This window comes from Cuculus canorus, chromosome 35, assembly GCF_017976375.1.
Source record: "Cuculus canorus isolate bCucCan1 chromosome 35, bCucCan1.pri, whole genome shotgun sequence".
In the NCBI taxonomy this organism is placed as follows: Eukaryota; Metazoa; Chordata; class Aves; order Cuculiformes; family Cuculidae; genus Cuculus; species Cuculus canorus.
In genome coordinates, this window is record NC_071435.1 from 427,553 (window position 1) to 451,861 (window position 24,309).

General features: G+C 55.0%; 2 protein-coding genes across 2 annotated transcripts; both read left to right on the forward strand.

The window, feature by feature from the left end:
* Window positions 1–2,610: 2,610 nt before the first annotated feature.
* LOC128849932 (kallikrein-8-like) lies at window positions 2,611–10,114 on the forward strand. The gene is made up of 5 exons (XM_054052665.1): window positions 2,611–2,699; window positions 4,201–4,348; window positions 5,583–5,839; window positions 8,930–9,066; window positions 9,793–10,114. The coding sequence occupies exons 1-5, from the start codon at window positions 2,645–2,647 to the stop codon at window positions 9,943–9,945; spliced, it is 750 nt and encodes a 249-aa protein (XP_053908640.1). The 5' UTR covers window positions 2,611–2,644; the 3' UTR covers window positions 9,946–10,114.
* Window positions 10,115–16,143: 6,029 nt separating this feature from the next.
* On the forward strand, window positions 16,144–23,489 carry LOC128849914 (kallikrein-14-like). Its single transcript, XM_054052620.1, has 5 exons — window positions 16,144–16,186; window positions 16,268–16,517; window positions 18,088–18,341; window positions 21,337–21,473; window positions 23,234–23,489. Exons 1-5 carry the CDS (start codon window positions 16,144–16,146, stop codon window positions 23,384–23,386), a joined length of 837 nt encoding a protein of 278 aa, XP_053908595.1. The 3' UTR covers window positions 23,387–23,489.
* Window positions 23,490–24,309: the final 820 nt, after the last annotated feature.

The window sequence follows — 24,309 nt, forward strand, 5'->3', positions numbered from 1 at the left end:
AACGGGAAAAGAGACCCAAAGAGAGGGACCATAGCGACCCATAGAGACCCATAGAGACCCATAGAGAGCCATAGCAACCCATAGGGACCCATAGTGACCCATAGGGACCCCATAGAGACCCATAGAGAGCCATAGGGACCCATAGCGACCCATAGCGACCCATAGAGACCCCATAGGGACCCATAGGGACCCATAGAGACCCATAGAGACCCCATAGAGACCCCATAGAGACCCATAGAGACCCACAGAGACCCCATAGGGACCCATAGAGACCCATAGAGACCCATAGGGACCCATAGAGACCCATAGAGACCCATAGAGAGCCATAGAGACCCATAGAGACCCATAGAGACCCATAGAGACCCCATAGAGACCCATAGCGACCCACAGAGACCCATAGAGACCCCATAGGGACCCATAGGGACCCGTAGAGACCCGTAGGGACCCATAGGGACCCATAGGGACCCCATAGAGACCCATAGGGACCCATAGAGACCCATAGAGACCCATAGGGACCCCATAGAGACCCATAGGGACCCATAGAGACCCATAGAGAGCCCATAGAGACCCATAGAGACCCATAGAGACCCATAGAGACCCCATAGAGACCCATAGAGACCCCATAGGGACCCATAGAGACCCATAGGGACCCATAGCGACCCATAGAGACCCATAGGGACCCATAGAGACCCCATAGAGACCCATAGGGACCCATAGAGACCCATAGAGACCCCATAGCGACCCATAGAGACCCCATAGAGACCCATAGAGACCCATAGAGACCCATAGAGACCCCATAGGGACCCATAGGGACCCCATAGAGACCCATAGAGACCCCATAGGGACCCATAGGGACCCATAGAGACCCCATAGAGACCCCATAGGGACCCATAGAGAGCCATAGAGACCCATAGAGACCCCATAGAGACCCCATAGGGACCCATAGGGACCCATAGAGACCCATAGAGACCCATAGGGACCCATAGAGACCCATAGAGACCCATAGGGACCCATAGGGACCCATAGAGACCCCATAGAGACCCATAGAGACCCATAGAGAGCCATAGAGACCCATAGGGACCCCATAGAGACCCATAGAGACCCCATAGAGACCCATAGAGAGCCATAGGGACCCATAGGGACCCATAGAGACCCATAGAGACCCATAGAGACCCCATAGGGACCCATAGGGACCCATAGAGACCCCATAGAGACCCATAGAGACCCCATAGCGACCCATAGGGACCCCATAGAGACCCATAGGGACCCATAGAGACCCCATAGAGACCCCATAGAGACCCATAGGGACCCATAGAGACCCATAGAGACCCATAGAGACCCCATAGGGACCCATAGGGACCCATAGAGACCCATAGAGACCCCATAGAGACCCATAGAGACCCATAGAGACCCATAGCGACCCATAGGGACCCCATAGAGACCCATAGAGACCCATAGGGACCCCATAGGGACCCATAGAGACCCCATAGAGACCCATAGAGACCCATAGAGAGCCATAGAGACCCATAGGGACCCCATAGAGACCCATAGAGGCCCCATAGAGACCCATAGAGAGCCATAGGGACCCATAGGGACCCATAGAGACCCATAGAGACCCATAGAGACCCCATAGAGACCCATAGAGACCCATAGCGACCCATAGAGACCCATAGAGACCCCATAGGGACCCATAGAGACCCATAGCGACCCATAGAGACCCATAGAGACCCATAGAGACCCATAGAGACCCACAGAGACCCCATAGAGACCCATAGGGACCCATAGAGACCCATAGAGACCCCATAGAGACCCATAGAGACCCATAGAGACCCATAGCGACCCATAGGGACCCATAGGGACCCATAGAGACCCATAGAGACCCATAGAGACCCATAGAGACCCATAGGGACCCCTAGAGACCATAGGGACCCATAGAGACCCATAGAGACCCATAGAGACCCATAGGGACCCATAGAGACCCATACAGACCCATAGGGACCCATAGAGACCCATAGAGACCCATAGGGACCCATAGAGACCCATACAGACCCATAGGGACCCATAGAGACCCATAGGGACCCCATAGAGACCCATAGAGACCCCATAGGGACCCATAGAGACCCATAGAGACCCATAGGGACCCCATAGAGACCCATAGGGACCCCATAGGGACCCATAGAGACCCATAGAGACCCCATAGGGACCCATAGGGACCCATAGAGACCCATAGAGACCCATAGGGACCCATAGAGACCCATACAGACCCATAGGGACCCATAGAGACCCATAGGGACCCCATAGAGACCCATAGAGACCCCATAGGGACCCATAGAGACCCATAGAGACCCATAGGGACCCCATAGAGACCCATAGAGACCCATAGAGACCCATAGAGACCCCATAGAGACCCATAGAGAGCCATAGAGACCCATAGAGACCCATAGAGAGCCATAGAGACCCCATAGAGACCCATAGTGCCCCATAGTGCCCCATAGCGCCCCATAGCGCCCCCCAGCGCCCCATAGCGCCCCCAGATCTGTGGGTCGGGGGTGGGGTGGGAGCGCCGCAGCTGCTCTCATCCCTCGTTAATCATTAATGAGCGATCGGCTGTGACGAAGGGCTCTGTGCGCCCCACGGCTGCCCCATGGCTGCCCCACAGCTCCCGCGCCTCCTCCTGCTCGGCCTCCTGCTCAGCCCCGGTCAGGGACTGGGAGCACTGGGAGGGGACTGGGAGGGGAACTGGGGGGACTGGGAGGGACTGGGAGGGACTGGGAGGGGAACTGGGGGGACTGGAAGGGACTGGGAAGGGAATTAGGGGCACTGGGATGGACTGGGAGGGACTGGGAGGCACTGGGAAGGGAATTAGGGGCACTGGGAGGCACTGGGAGGGACTGGGAGGCACTGGGAAGGGAATTAGGGGCACTGGGAGGCACTGGGAGGTGACTGGGGTGGACTGGGAAGGGAATTGGTGGGACTGGGAGGGACTGGGAGGCACTGGGAGGGACTGGGAGGGGACTGGGAGGGGAACTGGGGGGACTGGGACGGACTGGGAAGGGAATTAGGGGCACTGGGAGGGACTGGGATGGGACTGGGAGGGACTGGGAGGGACTGGGAGGGACTGGGAGGGGAACTGGGAAGGGAATTAGGGGCACTGGGAGACACTGGGAGGGACTGGGAGGGACTGGGAGAGACTGGGATGGGAATTATGGGCACTGGGAGGGGAATTGGTGGGAACTGGGAGTCACTGGGAGGGACTGGGAGGCACTGGGAGGCACTGGGAAGGGACTGAGAATGACTGGTGGGGAACTGGGAGGGACTGGGGGGGACTAAGGGAACTGGGAGGGGAACTGGGGGGACTGGGAGGCACTGGGAAGGGAATTGGGGGCACTGGGAGGCACTGGGATGGGACTGGGAGGGACTGGGATGGGAATTAGGGGCACTGGGAGGCACTGGGAGGGGACTGGGAGGGACTGGGAAGGGAATTAGGGGCACTGGGAGGGCAATTGGTGGGAACTGGGAGGCACTGGGAGAGACTGGGAGGAACTGGGAGTGACTGGTGGGCACTGGGAGGGGACTGAGGAGCACTGGGAGGGACTGGGAATGACTGGTGGGGAACTGGGAGGGAGTGGGAGGGACTGATGGGCACTGAGAGGCACTGGGAGGGACTGGGGTGGACTGGGAAGGGAACTGGGGGGACTGGGAGGGACTGGGAAGGGAATTAGGGGCACTGGGAGGCACTGGGAGGGACTGGGAGGCACTGGGAGGGACTGGGAGGGACTGGGAGGGACTGGGATGGAAATTAGGGGCACTGGGAGATGCTGGTAGGCACTGGGAGGGGACTGAGGAGCACTGGGAGGCACTGGGAGGGGACTGGGAGTTACTGGGAGCACTGGGAGGAACTGGGTGGCACTGGGAGGGGACTGGGAGTTACTGGGAGGGCACTGGGAGTTACTGGGAGTTACTGGGAGGGCACTGGGAGGGTACTGGGAGGCACTGGGAGTCACTGGGAGGGCACTGGGAGTTACTGGGAGGGCACTGGGAGTCACTGGGAGTTACTGGGAGGGCACTGGGAGTTACTGGGAGGCACTGGGAGTCACTGGGAGTTACTGGGAGGGCACTGGGAGTTACTGGGAGGCACTGGGAGTCACTGGGAGTTACTGGGAGGGCACTGGGAGTTACTGGGAGCACCGGGGGTCCCAGGTTGGGGGCAGCGGATCTTGGGGGGGGCGCCGTGTGCCCCCCGCGCCCACGCGGGCCTCGCCCAGCTCTACCAGTTCGACCAGTACCAGTGCGGGGGGGTCATACTGGGAACCCAGTGGGTGCTCAGCGCTGCCCACTGCCGCACCAGGTGCGACTGGGAGCACTGGGAGGGAACTGGGAGGCACTGGGAGGGACTGGGAGGGAACTGGGAGGCACTGGGAGGGCACTGGGAGGCACTGGGAGGGAACTGGGATGGACTGGGAGGGACTGAGAGGGAACTGGGAGGCACTGGGATGGACTGCGAAGGACTGGGAGCACTGGGATGGACTGGGAGGGAACTGGGAGGGGGGTTGGAGGAACTGGGAGGGGACTGGGGGCACTGGGAGGGAACTGGGAGGCACTGGGATGGACCGGGAGGGGGGTTGGAAGAACTGGGAGGGGACTGGGAGAACTGGGAGGCACTGGGAAGGACCAGGAGGGAACTGGGAGGGGGATTGGAGGAACTGGGATGGACTGGGAAGGGAATTAGGGGACTGGGAGATGCTGGGAGGGACTGGGAGGCACTGGGAGGAGATCTAGGGGGCACTGGGACGAAGTGGGAGTGACTGGTGGGTTACTGGGAGGGACTGGGGGGGACTGGGAAGGACTGGGAGGGACTGGGATAGACTGGCCTGGACTGTGCAGGGCACTGGGAGCACTGGGATGGACTGGGATGGACTGGGAGCACTGGGATGGACTGGGAGGCACTGGGAGCACTGGGATGGACTGGGATGGACTGGGATGGACTGGGAGGCACTGGGAGGCACTGGAGGGCACTGGGATGGACTGGGATGGACTGGGAGGCACTGGGAGGCACTGGGAGGCACTGGAGGGCACTGGGATGGACTGGGATGGACTGGGAGCACTGGGAGCACTGGGAGGGCACTGGGATGGACTGGGAGGGCACTGGGAGGCACTGGGAGCACTGGGATGGACTGGGATGGACTGGGAGGCACTGGGAGGCACTGGGATGGACTGGAATGGACTGGGAGCACTGGGATGGACTGGGATGGACTGGGATATACTGGGAGGCACTGGGAGGCACTGGGAGCACTGGGATGGACTGGGATATACTGGGATGGACTGGGAGGCACTGGGATGGACTGGGAGGCACTGGGATGGACTGGGAGGCACTGGGATGGACTGGGTTGTACTGGGAGGCACTGGGATGGACTGGGATGGACTGGGAGGCACTGGGATGGACTGGGAGCACTGGGTTGTACTGGGATGGACTGGGATATACTGGGAGCACTGGGATGGACCGGGATGGACTGGGATGGACTGGGAGCACTGGAAGCACTGGGTTGTACTGGGTTGTACTGGGATATACTGGGAGGCGTCAGTCCGGCGCAGGTCTTGGTCGGTGTCCGCGACCGCCGGAGCCCTTCGGGAGAGGAACAGTTCGCGGCGGCCGTGGAGGTCATCGTCCACCCGGAATTCGGCGCCGGAGGCTCCGTCGGCCACGATCTGATGGTGCTCCGCGTGGAACCGCCGCTGCGCCTCAGCGCCTCCGTCCAAGCGGTGCTCCTCCCGGGAAGAGCCACCACCACCGCGGACCACTGCACCGTCATGGGATGGGGGACCACCAGCAGCCCCGGGGGTGGAGGCATCTCCATAGGGAATGGATGGAGGACCCAGGGATGGAGAACTTGGGATGGGATGGGATGGGTTGGGATGGGTGGTGGCATCTCCATAGGGAAAGGATGGAGGACCAAGGGATGGAGATCTTGGGTTGAAGACTGAGGGTTGGGTGGTGGTATCTCCATAGGGAAAGGATGGAGGACCAAGAGATGGAGATCTTGGGTTGAAGACCGAGGGTTGGGTGGTGGTATCTCCACAGGGAAAGGATCGAAGACCAAGAGATGGAGAACTTGGGTTGGGTGGTGGTATCTCCATAGGGAAAGGATCGAAGACCGAGGGATGGAGATCTTGGGTTGGGTTGGGATGGGATGGGTGGAGGCATCTCCATAGGGAAAGGATGGAGGACCAAGAGATGGAGGTGTTGGGTTGGAGAATGAGGGTTGGGTGGTGGTATCTCCATAGGGATAGGATGGAGGAGTGAGGCGTGGAGATGTTGGGTTGGGATGGGTTGGGTTGGATGGTGGCATCTCCGTAGGGAAAGGATGGAGGACCGAGAGATGGAGAGCTTGGGTTGGGTTGGGTTGGGATGGGATGGGTTGGGTGGAGGCATCTCCATAGGGAAAGGACTGAGGACCAAGAGATGGAGAGCTTGGGTTGGGTGATGGTATCTCCATAGGGAAAGGATCAAAGACCAAAGGATGGAGATCTTGGGTTGGGTTGGGTGGTGGCATCTCCATAGGGATAGGATGGAGGACCAAGAGATGGAGATCTTGGGTTGGGTGGTGGTATCTCTGTAGGGAAATGATGGAGGAGCGAGGGATGGAGATGTTGGGTTGGAGACTGAGGGTTGGGTGGTGGTATCTCCATAGGGAATGGATTGAGGACCAAGAGATGGAGGTGTTGGGTTGGGTTGGGTTGGATTGGGTTGGGTGGTGGTATCTCCATAGGGAAAGGATCGAAGACCAAGAGATGGAGAACTTGGGTTGGAGAACTTGGGTTGGGTGGTGGTATCTCCGTAGGGAAAGGATGGAGGACCGAGGGATGGAGATCTTGGGTTGAAGACCGAGGGTTGGGTGGTGGTATCTCCACAGGGAAAGGATCGAAGACCGAGGGATGGAGATCTTGGGTTGGGTTGGGTGGTGGCATCTCCATAGGGAAAGGATGGAGGACCAAAGGATGGAGATCTTGGGTTGGGTTGGGTGGTGGTATCTCCATAGGGAAAGGATCAAAGACCAAGAGATGGAGAACTTGGGTTGGGTTGGGTTGGGTGGTGGTATCTCCATAGGGAAAGGATGGAGGAGTGAGGCGTGGAGAGCTTGGGTTGGGTTGGGTTGGGTTGGGTGGTGGCATCTCTGTAGGGAAAGGACTGAGGACCAAGAGATGGAGATCTTGGGTTGAAGACTGAGGGTTGGGTGATGGTATCTCCATAAGGAAAGGATCAAAGACCAAAGGATGGAGATCTTGGGTTGGGTTGGGTGGTGGCATCTCCATAGGGATAGGATGGAGGACCAAGAGATGGAGATCTTGGGTTGGGTGGTGGTATCTCTGTAGGGAAAGGATGGAGGAGCGAGGGATGGAGATGTTGGGTTGGAGACTGAGGGTTGGGTGGTGGCATCTCCATAGGGAATGGATTGAGGACCAAGAGATGGAGGTGTTGGGTTGGGTTGGGTTGGATTGGGATGGGTGGTGGTATCTCCATAGGGAAAGGATTGAAGACCAAGAGATGGAGAACTTGGGTTGGAGAACTTGGGTTGGGTGGTGGTATCTCCATAGGGAAAGGATGGAAGACCAAGAGATGGAGATCTTGGGTTGGGTTGGGATGGGTTGGGTGGTGGTATCTCTGTAGGGAAAGGATGGAGGACCAAGGGATGGAGATGTTGGGTTGGAGAATGAGGGTTGGGTGGTGGTATCTCCATAGGGAAAGGATGGAGGACCAAGGGATGGAGATCTTGGGTTGGGTTGGGTTGGGATGGGATGGGATGGGTTGGGTGGTGGTATCTCCATAAGGAAAGGATTGAAGACCAAGAGATGGAGATCTTGGGTTGGAGAATGAGGGTTGGGTGGTGGCATCTCTGTAGGGAAAGGATCGAAGACCAAGGGATGGAGATCTTGGGTTGGGTTGGGTGGTGGTATCTCTGTAGGGAAAGGATGGAGGACCAAGAGATGGAGATCTTGGGTCGGGATGGGATGGGTTGGATTTGGTTGGATTGGGTTGGGTGGAGGTATCTCCATAGGGAAAGGATCGAAGACCGAGAGATAGAGGTGTTGGGTTGGAGATGTTGGGTTGGATGGTGGCATCTCTGTAGGGAAAGGATGGAGGACCAAGGGATGGAGGTCTTGGGTTGGAGAACTTGGGTTGGGTGGTGGTATCTCCATAGGGAAAGGATTGAAGACCGAGGGATGGAGATCTTGGGTTGGGTTGGGTTGGGTTGGGTTGGGTGGTCGTATCTCCATAGGGAAAGGATGGAGGACCGAGAGATGGAGATCTTAGGTTGGGTTGGGATGGGTTGGGTGGTGGTATCTCTGTAGGGAAAGGATCGAAGACCGAGGGATGGAGAACTTGGGTTGGGATGGGTGGTGGTATCTCCATAGGGAAAGGATGGAGGACCAAAGGATGGAGATGTTGGGATGGGATGGGTTGGGTGGTGGTATCTCCATAAGGAAAGGATTGAAGACCAAGAGATGGAGATCTTGGGTTGGAGAATGAGGGTTGGGTGGTGGCATCTCTGTAGGGAAAGGATCAAAGACCGAGGGATGGAGATCTTGGGTTGGGTTGGGTGGTGGTATCTCTGTAGGGAAAGGATGGAGGACCAAGAGATGGAGATCTTGGGTTGGAGAATGAGGGTTGGGTGGTGGCATCTCCATAGGGAAAGGATGGAGGACTGAGGGATGGAGAACTTGGGTTGGGTTGGGATGGGATGGGATGGGTTGGGTGGAGGTATCTCCATAGGGAAAGGATGGAGGACCAAGAGATGGAGATCTTGGGTTGGGTGGTGGTATCTCTGTAGGGAAAGGATGGAGGACCGAGGGATGGAGGTGTTGGGTTGGAGACCGAGGGTTGGGTGGTGGTATCTGCTCGGCTTTGGTGATGGAGCGCCTCTGCCGCCAGAGTCCTTCCCGGACCTTCCGCAGTGTCTGAACGTCACCGTGAGGGACCTCCAGGAGTGTCAGAAGATCTACGGCCCCAAAGTCACCGAGGACATGTTGTGCGCCGGCTCCGACCGGGCGGGAGAGGACTCCTGCCAGGTACCACCTCCACCCCTCCCACCACCTTCTCCTCATCATCTCCCGGTGGTCCCACCACCTCCTCTGAGGTCCCACCACCTCCTGGTGGTCCCATCACCTTCTCCTCATCTCCCACCACCTTCTTCTGGTCATCTCCTGGTGGTCTCCACCCCTTTCTCTGAGGTTCTCACCACCTCCTGGTGGTCCCATCACCTTCTCTGAGGTCCCACCACCTCCTGGTGCTCCCATCACCTTCTCCTCCTCATCTCCTGGTGGTCCCACCACCTTCCCTTCATCTCCCACCACCTTCTCTGAGGTCCCACCACCTCCCGGTGGTCCCATCACCTTCTCCTCATCACCTCCTGATGGTCTCCACCCCCTCCTTTGAGGTCCCACCACCTCCTGGTGGTCCCATCACCTTCTCCTCATCTCCCACCACCTCCTCCTCATCTTCTAATGGTCCCATCACCTTCTCCTGATCATCTTCTGATGGTCTCCACCCCTTTCTCTGAGGTTCTCACCACCTCCTGGTGGTCTCCACCCCCTTCTCTGAGGTCCCATCACCTCCCGGTGGTCCCATCACCTTCTCCTCATCACCTCCTGGTGGTCTCCACCCCCTCCTTTGAGGTCCCACCACCTCCTGGTGGTCCCATCACCTTCTCCTGATCACCTCCTGGTGGTCTCCACCCCCTCCTTTGAGGTCCCCCCACCTCCTGGTGGTCTGACGGTGGTCCTCGTGGTCTCCAGGGTGACTCCGGAGGTCCCCTCATCTGCTCGGGGGTCCTTCAAGGCATCGTCTCTTGGGGTGAGCACCCGTGCGGCCAAGCGGGGAAGCCCGGAGTCTACAGCCAAGTCTACAGTGACCTCGCGTGGATCCTGGAGACCATCGGGAACCCCTGAGACCTTCTCAGCTCCTCAAGGAACCCCCTGACCCCACCCGAGCTCCAGAAGAGCCACCAGGGGTGGAGGGACCTCCTCCGTCTTGGGTGGATTGAGGCCATCAAGGACCAAAGAACCCCATGAAGGACCAAAGAACCTCACGAAGGACCAAAAAACCCCATGAAGGACCTCATGAAGGACCAAAGAACCCCATGAAGGACCAAAGAACTTCATGAAGGACCTCGTAAAGGACTAAAGAACCTCATGAAGGACCAAAGAACCCCATGAAGGACCTCATGAGGGACCAAAGAACCCCATGAAGGACCAAAGAACTTCATGAAGAACCTCATGAGGGACCAAAGAACCTCACGAGGGACCAAAGAACCTCATGAGGGACCAAAGAACCTCACAAAGGACCAAAGAACCTCATGAAGGACCCCATGAGGGACCAAAGAACCTCATGAAGGACCAAAGAACCTCATGAAGGACATCATGAGGGACCAAAGAACCCCATGAAGGACCAAAGAACCCCATGAACGACCAAAGAACCTCATGAAGAACCTCATGAGGGACCAAAGAACCTCATGAAGGACCTCATGAGGGACCATCAAACCCCATGAAGGACCAAAGAACCTCATGAGGGACCAACGAACCTCACGAAGGACCAATCTACACCACAATGGAGCCCACCATGGCCGACCTGATGCCTCCATGAGCAGAATGACCCCATCAGGGGTGCTCCAAACCCACCCGAGATGGTCCAAACCCACCATGAATGGTCCATAGACCCCATCAGAGATGGTCCAATCCCACCATGGATGGTCCAAACCCACCTAAGATGGTCCAAACCCACCACGGATGGACCATAGACCCCATCAGAGATGGTCCAAACCCACCATGGATGGTCCAAACCCACCCGAGATGGTCCAAACCCACCATGGATGGACCATAGACCCCATAAGAGATGGTCCAATCCCACCATGGATGGTCCAAACCCACCTAAGATGGTCCAAACCCACCATGGATGGACCATAGACCCCATCAGAGATGGTCCAAACCCACCATGGATGGTCCAAAGCCACCCGAGATGGTCCAAACCCACCTAAGATGGTCCAAACCCACCATGAATGGTCCATAGACCCCATAAGAGATGGTCCAATCCCACCATGGATGGTCCAAAGCCACCACGGATGGACCATAGACCCCATAAGAGATGATCCAAAGCCACCTGAGATGGTCCAAACCCACCTAAGATGGTCCAAACCCACCATGGATGGACCATAGACCCCATCAGAGATGGTCCAAACCCACCATGGATGGTCCAAAGCCACCCGAGATGGTCCAAACCCACCATGAATGGTCCATAGACCCCATCAGAGATGGTCCAAAGCCACCTGAGATGGTCCAAACCCACCATGGATGGACCATAGACCCCATAAGAGATGGTCCAAACCCACCATGGATGGTCCAAACCCACCATGGATGGTCCAAACCCACCATGGATGGTCCATAGACCCCATCAGAGATGGTCCAAAGCCACCTAAGATGGTCCAAACCCACCATGGATGGACCATAGACCCCATAAGAGATGGTCCAATCCCACCATGGATGGTCCAAAGCCACCTGAGATGGTGGAAGGTCCTCCCGACCCCATCTCCAACCCCAATAAAGGTCTCCATCATCTCCACGGCGTCTCCTCAGCCCGAGGGGGAAAAGTGGGGAAAATCGGGGAAAAAATGGGAAAAATATGGGAAATTGGACAAAAATGGGCAAAAATTGGGCAAAATGGGCAAAAATTGGGGAAAAAAGGGGGAATTGGGCAAAATTGGGAAAAAAAATGGGCAAAATGGGAAAAAAATTGGGAAAACTTTGGGGAAAATGGGGGAAATTGGACAAAAATGGACAGAAATTGGGAAAAAAATGGGCAAAATTGGGGAAAAAAGGGGGAAATTGGGCAAAATGGGAAAATTATTGAGAAAAATTGGGAAAAATGGGAAAAATTATTGGGAAAAATTGGGGAAAATGGGGGAAATTGGACAGAAATGGACAGAAATGGGGAAAAATTGGGAAAAAGGGGGAAATATTGGGATAGAAAGGGTGAAATTGGGCAAAATTGGGCAAAATGGGAAAAAAATTGGGAAAACTTGGGGGAAAAGGGGGAAATTGGGCAAAATTGGGGAAAAAAGGGGGAAATTGGGCAAAATTGGGCAAAATGGGAAAATTATTGGGAAAATTGGGGGAAAATAGGAAAAATTATTGGGGAAAATGGTGGAAATTGGAGAGAAATGGGCAGAAATCATAAAAAATGGGGAAATGGGGCAAAATTGGGGAAAAAATGGGAAGAGATGTGGGAAAGGGGACAAAAATGGGGAAAATTGGACAAAAATGTGGAGAAATAGGTAAAAAAATAGGAAAAAGGGGCGAAATTTGGCAGAAAAGTGGAAAATATTGGGGGAAATACCACCAAAAATGGTGAAATTGGGGAAAAATGGGGGAAATTGGGGAAAAATGGGGAAAAAATCACCATCAAATGGAGAAAAGTGGGGCGGAAGGGAGAGAAATGGGGCAGAAAAGGGCTCCAAATGGGGTCAAAGGGGTTCAAAATCCACAGAAATGGGAAAAAATGGGTGAAACGGCGCCAAAGTGGGCAGAAAGGGCTCAAAATTGGGTCAAACTGGGCCGAAATGGGGCCAAATGGGGTCAAACTGGGCCAAACTGGGCCGAAATGGTCCAAACCTGAGTAGAAAGGGTTCCAAAGGGGTCAAAGTGGGCAGAAAGGGCTCCAAATTGGGCTGAAATGGTTCCGAATTGGGTCAAACTGGGCCAGAATGGTTCCGAACTGGGTCAAACTGGGCCAAACTGGGTAGAAATGGTCCAAACCTGAGTAGAAAGGGTTCATAATTGGGCAGAAATGGTTCCAAATGGGTCAAACTGGGCCAAACTGGGCAGAAAGGGCTCAAAATTGGGCCAAACTGGGCCGAAATGGTTCTGAATTGGGTCAAACTGGGCCGAAATGGTTCTGAATTGGGTCAAACTGGGCCGAACTGGGTGGAAATGGTCCAAACCTGAGTAGAAAGGGTTCCGAATTGGGTCAAACTGGGCTGAAATTGTTCCAAATGGGGTCAAAGTGGGCTGAAATGGTTCTGAATTGGGTCAAACTGGGCCAAACTGGGCCGAAATGGCTGAAAATTGGGCCGAAATGGTTCCAAATGGGGTCAAACTGGGCCGAAATGGTTCCAAATTGGGTCAAACTGGGCCGAACTGGGTAGAAATGGTCCAAATCTGTGTAGAAATGGTTCATAATTGGGCAGAAATGGTTCAAAATGAGTCAAAGTGGGCAGAAATGACTCAAAATTGGGCCAAACCGGTACCGAATTGGGTCAAACTGGGCTGAACTGGGCCGAAATGGGGTCAAACTGGGCCAAACTGGGTAGAAATGATCCAAACCTGAGTAGAAAGGGTTCCAAAGGGGTCAAAGTGGGCAGAAAGGGCTCAAAATCGGGCTGAAATGGTTCAAAATGGGTCAAACTGGGCCGAAATGGTTCCAAATGGGGTCAAACTGGGCCAAACTGGGCCGAAATGGTCCAAACCTGAGTAGAAAGGGTTCAAAAGGGGTCACAGTGGGTCGAAATGGTTCCAAATTGGGTCAAACTGGGCCGGAATGGTTCCGAACTGGGTCAAACTGGGCCAAACTGGTGGAGGTGTGGCGTCGGCGTTGGGACGCGGGGGAAGCGGGTGAGTCACGGGGCGCAGCTCGGCCTCGCCCGCCGCTAATTAGAGCAGATAACGAGGCCGGAGGGATAACGAGGAGCAAGACGGGACATGGAACTGGGATGGAACTGGGAAGGAACTGGGATGGAACTGGGATGGAACTGGGCCAAACCACACCGGGAGGGAGCGCAGCGTCCCGGGAACCACAAACAGCCGCGGGCGGAGGGAGGGGCTGCACCAACTGGGAGCAACTGGGAGCAACTGGGAGCAACTGGGAGCAACTGGGAGGGCACGGTGGATGCCTGAGTCCAACTGGGAGCAACTGGGGGGAAACTGGGAGGGCACGGTGGATGCCTGAGGCCAACTGGGAGCAACTGGGGGGAAACTGGGAGGGCACGGTGGATGCCTGAGGCCAACTGGGAGCAACTGGGGGGAAACTGGGAGGGCACGGTGGATGCCTGAGGCCAACTGGGAGCAACTGGGAGCAACTGGGAGGGCACGGTGGATGCCTGAGGCCAACTGGGAGCAACTGGGAGCAACTGGGAGGGCACGGTGGATGCCTGAGTCCAACTGGGAGCAACTGGGGGAAACTGGGAGGGCACGGTGGATGCCTGAGGCCAACTGGGAGCAACTGGGGGAAACTGGGAGGGCACGGTGGATGCCTGAGGCCAACTGGGAGCAACTGGGAGCAACTGGGAGGGCACGGTGGATGCCTGAGTCCAACTGGGAGCAACTGGGAGGGCACGGGGGATGCCTGAGGCCAACTGGAAGGGACGTGCAGGTCTTACTGGGAGCAACTGGAGTGACTGGGGGGGACGGGTGGATGTCTGCGCCGTCATCTCCCGTCCGTCCCAATGTCTCCTCCGTGATCCCATCATCCTCATCCCTTCATCCCAACCTTCTCCCGTCCATCCCATCCCTCTCCCGTCCATCCCAATGTCTCCTCCATGATCCCACCATCCCATCCCTTCATCCCAACCTTCATTCCAACCTTCTCCCGTCCATCCCAACATCTCCTCCATGATCCCATCATCCCATCCCACCATCCCAACCTTCATCCCGTCCATCCCAACCTTCTCCCATCCATCCCAACGTCTCCTCCACGATCCCACCATCCCATCCCACCATCCCAACCTTCATCCCGTCCATCCCAACCTTCTCCCGTCCATCCCAATGTCTCCTCCATGATCCCATCATCCCATCCCACCATCCCAACCTTCTCCCGTCCATCCCAATCCTCTCCCATCCATCCCAACATCTCCTCTATGATCCCACCATCCCACCCGTTCATCCCAACCTTCATCCCATCCATTCCAACCTTCTCCTGTCCACCCCAACATCTCCTCTATGATCCCACCATCCTCATCCCATCCATCCCATCCCTCTCCCATCCACCCCAACATCTCCTCCGTGATCCCATCATCCTCATCCCTTCATCCCATCCTTCTCCCGTCCATCCCATCCCTCTCCCGTCCATCCCAACCTCTCCTCCACGATCCCACCATCCCCTCATCCCACCATTCCCGCCTCGCTCCCCTCCGGATGGTGCCCCTCCCCCTCCGCCCCGGGGTTTATCCGTAGGTGTGGACGCACTCGGAGATGGGACAACACCCGTCGGCAGCGTTCCGACGGCGCCGTCCACACCCACGGGACAACAGAGCGGAAAACGCCGGGAAACGCCGGAACACCTTCGGGAGAAGAGGACTCCGAAGAGGGAAAGGGATGAGAAGGTGGAAAAGGATGGAAAGGGATGGAAAAGGGATGGAAAAGGATGGAAAGGGATGGAAGGGATGGAAAGGATGGAAAGGATGGAAAGGGATGGAAAGGGATGGAAAGGGATGGAAAGGGATGGAAAGGGATGGAAAGGGATGGAAGGGATGGAAAGGGATGGAAAGGGATGGAAAGGGATGGAAAGGGATGGAAAGGATGGAAAGGGATGGAAAGGGATGGAAAGGGATGGAAGGGATGGAAAGGGATGGAAAGGGATGGAAAGGATGGAAAGGGATGGAAAGGGATGGAAGGGATGGAAAGGGATGGGAAGGGATGGAAGGGATGGAAGGGATGGAAAGGGATGGGAAGGGATGGAAAGGGATGGAAGGGATGGAAAGGGATGGAAAGGGATGGAAAGGATGGAAAGGGATGGAAAGGATGGAAAGGATGGAAAGGGATGGAATGGATGGAAAGGGATGGAAAGGGATGGAAAGGGATGGAAAGGATGGAAAGGGATGGAAAAGGGATGGAAAGGGATGGAAAGGGATGGAAGGGATGGAAAGGGATGGAAAGGATGGAAAGGGATGGAAAGGGATGGAAGGGATGGAAAGGGATGGGAAGGGATGGAAAGGGATGGAAAGGGATGGAAGGGATGGAAAGGATGGGAAGGGATGGAAAGGATGGGAAGGGATGGAAAGGGATGGAAGGGATGGAAAGGATGGAATGGAAGGAATGGACGTCAGAGTGATGCGATGGATCTGAGGTCCCCTCTGACGCCTCCGTGTCCTCTCCAGGCTGATGGATCTCCTTCCCGTGGTGGTTCTCCTCCTGCTGCTCTCCGGTACGGATATTCCCACCTCCGTCTCCTCCCCTTTCCGTGTGGAGGAACCCCTTTTGGTGACCCCCAACTCCTCCTCTTCAGCCGCCGCCGATGGAGGTCCAACGCCCGGTGACCACCACCACCTCCCGATGATGGTGGAGATGATGGAGATGGATCCTTCGGAGTCGTCGACGGTGGCGCCGGATGAGAGGACTCCGGATCGGATCATCGGGGGTTCTCCGTGCGTTCCGGCGTCCCAACCGTGGCAGGTCCTCATCTACGGCCCTCTGCGCTGCGGAGCCGTTCTCCTCAGGGACAGTTGGGTGGTGACGGCCGCGCACTGCAACGGGCGGTGAGACAACCGGAGAGGAACCCGCGGAGAACCCGCGGAGAGAGGGAGAACGGAGGGAGAGGGAGAAGGGGGGGAGATGGAGAACGTGGGGTGGAGAACGTGGGGATGGAGAACGTGGGGTGGAGAACATGGAGATGGAGAACGTGGAGATGGAGAACATGGGGTGGAGAACATGGAGATGGAGAAGGGAGAGATGGAGAAGGGGGAGATGGAGAACATGAGGTGGAGAACATGGAGATGGAGAAGGGGGAGATGGAGAACATGGGGATGGAGAACACAGAGATGGAGAACATGGGGTGGAGAACATGGAGATTGAGAACATGGGGATGGAGAAGGGGGAGATGGAGAACATGGGGATGGAGAACATGGAGATGGAGAAGGGGGAGATGGAGAACGTGGGGTGGAGAACACGGAGATGGAGAACATGGAGATGGGGTGGAGAATGGGGAGATGATGGGGTGGACATGGGGAGATGGAGAACGTGGAGATGGGGTGGAGAACGTGGGTTGGAGAATGTGGAGATGGAGAGAGATGGAGAACATGGAGATGGAGAACATGGAGATGGGGTGGAGAACGTGGGGAGATGGAGAACGTGGAGATGAGATGGGAGAGATGGTGGGGGGAGAACAGGGGGTGGAGAACAGGGAGATGATGGGGTGGAGAACGTGGGGAGATGGAGAGAGATGGAGAACAGGGAGATGGGGTGGAGAATGTGGGGTGGAGATGGGATGGAGGGCGTGGGGTGGAGAACATGGAGATGGAGAACAGGGAGATGGAGAACGTGGGGTGGAGAGAGATGGAGAACGTGGAGATGGGAGGGATGGACATGAGGAGATGGGGTGGAGAACGTGGGATGGAGAACGTGGGATGGAGAACGTGGGATGGGGAGAGGGACGTGGGGTGGAGACCATGGGATGGAGACCATGGGATGGAGAGAGGGACGTGGGGTGGAGACCATGGGATGGAGACCATGGGATGGAGAGAGGGACGTGGGGTGGAGACTGTGAGGTGGAGAACATGGGATGGAGAATGTGGGATGGAGAATGTGGGGTGGAGAACGTGGGATGGAGAGAGGGACGTGGGATGGAGAACACAGGATGGAGACACTACGGGATGGAGACACCATGGGATGGAGAGAGAGATGTGGGATGGAGAACATGGGATGGAGACCATGGGATGGAGACCATGGGATGGAGAGAGGGACGTGGGATGGAGAACGTGGGATGGAGAACACAGGATGGAGACACCATGGGATGGAGAGAGGGACGTGGGATGGAGAACATGGGATGGAGACCATGGGATGGGGAGAGGGACGTGGGATGGAGACCATGGGGTGGAGACCATGGGATGGAGAGAGGGACGTGGGATGGAGACCATGGGGTGGAGACCATGGGATGGGGAGAGGGACGTGGGATGGAGACCATGGGGTGGAGACCATGGGATGGAGACCGTTATGGGATGGAGACCATGGGATGGAGAGAGGGACGCGTGATGTGGACGGGAGGACGGGAGGGTGACGTGGTGGTGGTGGAGACGTTGTGGTCCTTTTCCCCCACCCCCACGTCGGCAGAAACCTCCGCCTGCGGCTCGGCGAGAACGACCTCCAGCGCTGGGAGGGGACGGAGCAGGAGCGCCTGGTGGCCAAAGCCATCCCCCACCCCGCCTACAACCCCGTCACGATGGACAACGACCTCCTCCTCCTCAAACTCAACCGCCCGGCGGCGTTGGGCCGCGCCGTCCGTCCGCTGCCGCTGCCGCGCGCCTGCGCCGCCCCCGGGGCCCTCTGCCTCCTCTCGGGGTGGGGCACCGTCACCTCCCCACAAGGTCGGAACGCGGGGACGGAGCGGGGACCGCACCGGGGACGGAGGGGGAACCAATGGAGTCCATATTGAGCCCAAATTGAGGTTGGAATGAGACGAAATTGAGTTTGGATTGAGTTCAGATTGAGCCCAAATTGAGTTCAGATTGAGCCCAAATTGAGTTCAGATTGAGCCCAAATTGAGTTCAGATTGAGCCCAAATTGAGTTCAGATTGAGCCCAAATTGAGTTCAGATTGAGCCCAAATTGAGTCCGTATTGAGCTGAAATTGAGTTTGGATTGAGACCAAATTGAGTTCAGATTGAGCTGAAATTGAGTCCATATTGAGCCCAAATCGGGTCCGGATTGAGACCAAATTGAGGTCGGATTGAGACGAAATTGAGTTCAGATTGAGCTGAAATTGGGTCCGGATTGAGCCCAAATTGAGGTTGGATTGAGCCCAAATCAGGGTTGGATTGAGCCCAAATAGAGGTCGGATTGAGACGAAATTGAGTTCAAATTGAGCTGAAATTGAGTTCAGATTGAGCCCAAATCGGGTCCGGATTGAGCCCAAATTGAGGTTGGATTGAGACGAAATTGAGTTCAAATTGAGCTGAAATTGAGTTCAGATTGAGCCCAAATCGGGTCCGGATTGAGACCAAATCAGGGTCGAATTGAGTTCAGATTGAGCTGAAATTGGGTTTGGATTGAGACCAAATTGAGGTCGGAGTGAGACAAAATTGAGTCCATATTGAGCCCAAATCAGGTCCGGATTGAGCCCAAATTGAGGTTGGATTGAGACCAAATAGAGGTCACATTGAGCCCAAATTGAGTTCAGATTGAGCTGAAATTGAGTTCGGATTGAGCCCAAATCAGGTCCGGATTGAGACCAAATTGAGGTCGGATTGAGACGAAATTGAGTTCAGATTGAGATGAAATTGAGGTCAAATTGAGCTGAAATTGGGTCCGGATTGAGCCCAAACTGAGGTCAGAGTGAGACGAAATTGAGTTCGGAATGAGCCCAAATTGGGTCCGGATTGAGACCAAATCGGGGACGGATTGAGCCCAAATTGAGTTGAGATTGAGCTGAAATTGGGTCCGGATTGAGACCAAATTGAGGTCACATTGAGCCCAAATTGAGTTCGGATTGAGCTGAAATTGAATCCATATTGAGCCCAAATCGGGTCCGGATTGAGACCAAATTGAGGTCGGAGTGAGACGAAATTGAGTTCAGATTGAGATGAAATTGAGATCAAATTGAGCTGAAATTGGGTCCGGATTGAGCCCGAATTGAGTTCGTATTGAGCCCAAATTGGGTCCGGATTGAGCCCAAACTGAGGTCGGAGTGAGACAAAATTGAGTTCAGATTGAGATGAAATTGAGGTCAAATTGAGCTGAAATTGGGTCCGGATTGAGCCCGAATTGAGGTTGGATTGAGCCCAAATTGGGTCCGGATTGAGCCCAAATTGAGTTCGGATTGAGCTGAAATTGGGTCCGGATTGAGCCCAAATTGAGGTCAAATTGAGCTGAAATTGAGTTCGGATTGAGTTCAGATTGAGACCAAATTGAGGTCGGAATGACCCCAAATCACGTTCGTGTTGGGCCCAAATTGAGTTCGGATTGAGATGAAATTGAGTTTGAATTGAGCTGAAATTGGGTCCGGATTGAGCCCAAATATTGAGTCCGGATTGAATCCAAATTGAGTTCAGATTGAGATGAAATTGAGTTCAGATTGAGCCCAAATAGAGGTTGGATTGAGCCCAAATCGGATCCATATTGAGCCCAAATCGGGTCCGGATTGAGACCAAATCAGGGTCGGATTGAGCTGAAATTGAGGTCACATTGAGCTGAAATTGAGTTTGGATTGAGATGAAATTGAGTCCATATTGAGCCAAAATTGAGTCCGGATTGAGACCAAATTGAGTTCAGATTGAGACCAAATTGGGTCCGGATTGAGCTGAAATTGAGGTTGGATTGAGACCAAATTGGGTCCGGATTGAGCCCAAATAGAGGTCAGATTGAGACGAAATTGAGTTCGGATTGAGCTGAAATTGAGTCCGGATTGAGCCCAAATCAGGTCCGGATTGAGACAAAATTGGGTCCAGATTGAGCCCAAATTGAGGTCGGAGTGAGCTGAAATTGAGTTCAGATTGAGCTGAAATTGAGTTCAGATTGAGCCCAAATTGAGTCCGGATTGAGTCCAAATTGAGTTCAGATTGAGCTGAAATTGCATTTGTATTGAGCTGAAATTGAGTTTGGATTGAGCCAAAATTGAGTTCAAATTGAGACAAAAGTGGATCCTGATTGAGCCTAAACGGAGTTTGGATTGAGCTGAAATTGAGTCCGGATTGAGCCCAAATCGGGTCTGGATTGAGCCCAAATTGAGTTTGGATTGAGACCAAATTGAGTTGAGATTGAGCTGAAATTGAGTCCATATTGAGCCCAAATTGGGTCCGGATTGAGCCCAAATCAGGGTTGGATTGAACCCAAATTGAGTTCGGATTGAGCTGAAATTGAGTCCATATTGAGACCAAATCGGGTCCGGATTGAGACCAAATTGAGTTCAGATTGAGCCCAAATTGAGTTCGGATTGAGCTGAAATTGAGTTCGGATTGAGCTGAAATTGGGTCCGGATTGAGACCAAATTGAGTTTGAATTGAGCCCAAATCAGGTCCGGATTGAGACCAAATTGAGGTCGGAGTGAGACGAAATTGAGTTCGGATTGAGCTGAAATTGAGGTTGAATTGAGCTGAAGTAGAGTTTGGATTGAGACCAAATAGAGGTCACATTGACCCCAAATTGAGTTCCGATTGAGCTGAAATTGAGTTCGGATTGAGACCAAATCGGGTCCGGATTGAGACCAAATCAGGGTCGGATTGAGCCCAAATTGAGTTCGGATTGAGCTGAAATTGAGCTGAAACTAACCGGGCCCTAACCGGGTGCTAACCAGGTACTAACCGGGCACTAACCGGGTGCTAACCAGATACTAACCGGGCACTAACCGGGCGTTAACTACCCGCAGTGTCGCTGCCGCGGCACCTGGTGTGCGCCTACGTGCAGCTGCTGTCGGCGGCGGCCTGTCGCCGCGCTTACCCGCACCGCGTCACCGACAACATGGTCTGCGCCGGCGTCCGCGACCAACGCGTCGACTCCTGCCAGGTACCCCCAGAGCCACCCCAAAATCCACCCCAAACCCCAACAAATCCACCCCAAAATCCACCCCAAACCGAACAAATCCACCCCAAAATCCACCCCGGAGCACCAAAACCCAACAAATCCACCCCAAAATCCACCCGAAACGCAACAAATCCGCCCCAAAATCCACCCAAAACCCAACAAATCCACCCCAAAATCCACCCCGGAGCACCAAAACCCAACAAATCCATCCCAAAATCCAACAAATCCACCCCAAAATCCACCCTGGAGCACCAAAACCCAACAGAGCCACCCCAAAATCCACCCGAAACGCAACAAATCCATCCCAAAATCCACCCCGGAGCAACAAAACCCATCAAATCCATCCCAAAATCCACCCGAAACCCAACAAATCCACCCCAAAATCCACCCCGGAGCACCAAAACCCATCGAATCCACCCCAAAATCCACCCAAAACCCAACAAATCCACCCCAAAATCCACCCGAAACGCAACAAATCCGCCCCAAAATCCACCCCGGAGCACCAAAACCCAACAAATCCATCCCAAAATCCACCCAAAACTCAAGAAATCCACCCCAAAATCCACCCCGGAGCACCAAAACCCATCAAATCCACCCCAAAATCCACCCCAAACCCAACAAATCCATCCCAAAATCCACCCCGGAGCACCAAAACCCATCAAATCCATCCCAAACCCAACAAATCCACCCCAAAATCCACCCCAAACCTAAGAAATCCACCCCAAAATCCACCCCGGAGCACCAAAACCCGACAAATCCATCCCAAAATCCAACCCAGAACCCCAAAACCCATCAAATCCACCCCAAAACCCAACAAATCCACCCCAAAACCCAACCCGGAACCCCAAAACCCAACAAATCCACCCCAAAACCCAACCCGGAACCCCCAAACCCAACAAATGCACCCCAAAATCCAACAAATCCATCCCAAAATCCAACCCGGAACCCCAAAACCCAACAAATCCACCCCAAAATCCAACCCGGAGCCCCAAAACCCAACAGATCCATCCCAAAATCCACCCTGGAACCCCAAAACCCATCAAATCCACCCCAAAACCCAACCCGGAACACCAAACCCAACAAATCCATCTCAAAATCCAACAAATCAATCTCAAAATCCAACCAGAACCCCCAAACCTCAACAAATCCACTCCAAACCCCAACAAATCCACCCCAAAATCCACCCCAGAACCCCAAACCCCAACAAATGCACCCCAAATTCCAACCCTGAATCCCAAAACCCAACAAATCCATCTCAAAATCCACCCCGGAACCCCCAAACCAAACAAATCCACCCCAAAACTCATCAAATCCATCTCAAAATCCACCCCGGAACCCCAAAACCCATCAAATCCACCCCAAAACCCAACAAATCCACCCCAAAACCCAACAAATCCACCCCAAACCCCATCAAATCCACCCCAAAACCCAACCCGGAACCCCCAAACCCAACAAATCCATCCCCAAATCCACCCCTTCCACCACCACGACCCCTCCGACCTCCCACCCCAAGACCTTCTCCAGCTCCGCATCCTCCTCCCGAGGTTCTTCCGACCCTCCTGAGATGCCCTCAACCCCCCTCCTCGATCCATCCTGGTGGCCCTCCATCCCCACGTCGCCTTCAACCTCCCGTCTCAAGAGCTTCTCCAGCTCCGCGTCCCTCCTCCTTGAGGTTCTTCCAACCTTCTCCTCCATCCTGGTGGCTTCCCAAGGCCACCGTGAGGTTCCCGGTCTTTCCGTAGGGGGATTCCGGAGGTCCTCTCTCCTGCAATGGGACCCTCCAGGGTATCGTCTCGTGGGGGTTACAGACCTGCGCCCTTCCGGGTCGTCCCGGAGTCTACACGCGCGTCTGTAACTACGTGGGATGGCTTCAGGAGACCATGGATCGAAACTAGAGGTCAACGAAGAACCCCAAAGGAAAGGGGACACCAACGGGGGAGAAGAGGGGACACGCGGAGATGGAGACGAGGGGTCAACGAGGGGGGAAACGGACGTGGAGATGGGACACCGCGGAGCTCAGGATCTTGGCCACCATGGAGCTCAGATCGTGGCCACCATAGAGCTCAGATCTTGGCCACCATGGAGCTCAGATCTTGGCCACCATAGAGCTCAGATCTTGGCCACCATGGAGCTCAGATCTTGGCCACTATGGAGCTCAGATCTTGGCCACTATGGAGCTCAGATCTTGGCCACTATGGAGCTCAGATCTTGGCCACTATGGAGCTCAGATCTTGGCCACCATGGAGCTCAGATCTTGGCCACCATAGAGCTCAGATCTTGGCCACTATAGAGCTCAGATCTTGGCCACCATGGAGCTCAGATCTTGGCCACCGTAGAGCTCAGATCTTGGCCACCATGGAGCTCAGATCTTGGCCACCATGGAGCTCAGATCTTGGCCACCATGGAGCTCAGATCTTGGCCACCATAGAGCTCAGATCTTGGCCACCACAGAGCTCAGATCTTGGCCACCGTAGAGCTCAGATCTTGGCCACCATAGAGCTCAGATCTTGGCCACCATAGAGCTCAGATCTTGGCCACCGTAGAGCTCAGATCTTGGCCACCATGGAGCTCAGATCTTGGCCACCATGGAGCTCAGATCTTGGCCACTATGGAGCTCAGATCTTGGCCACCATAGAGCTCAGATCTTGGCCACCATGGAGCTCAGATCTTGGCCACCATAGAGCTCAGATCTTGGCCACCATGGAGCTCAGATCTTGGCCACCATGGAGCTCAGATCTTGGCCACCATAGAGCTCAGATCTTGGCCACCATAGAGCTCAGATCTTGGCCACCAAAGAGCTCAGATCTTGGCCACCATG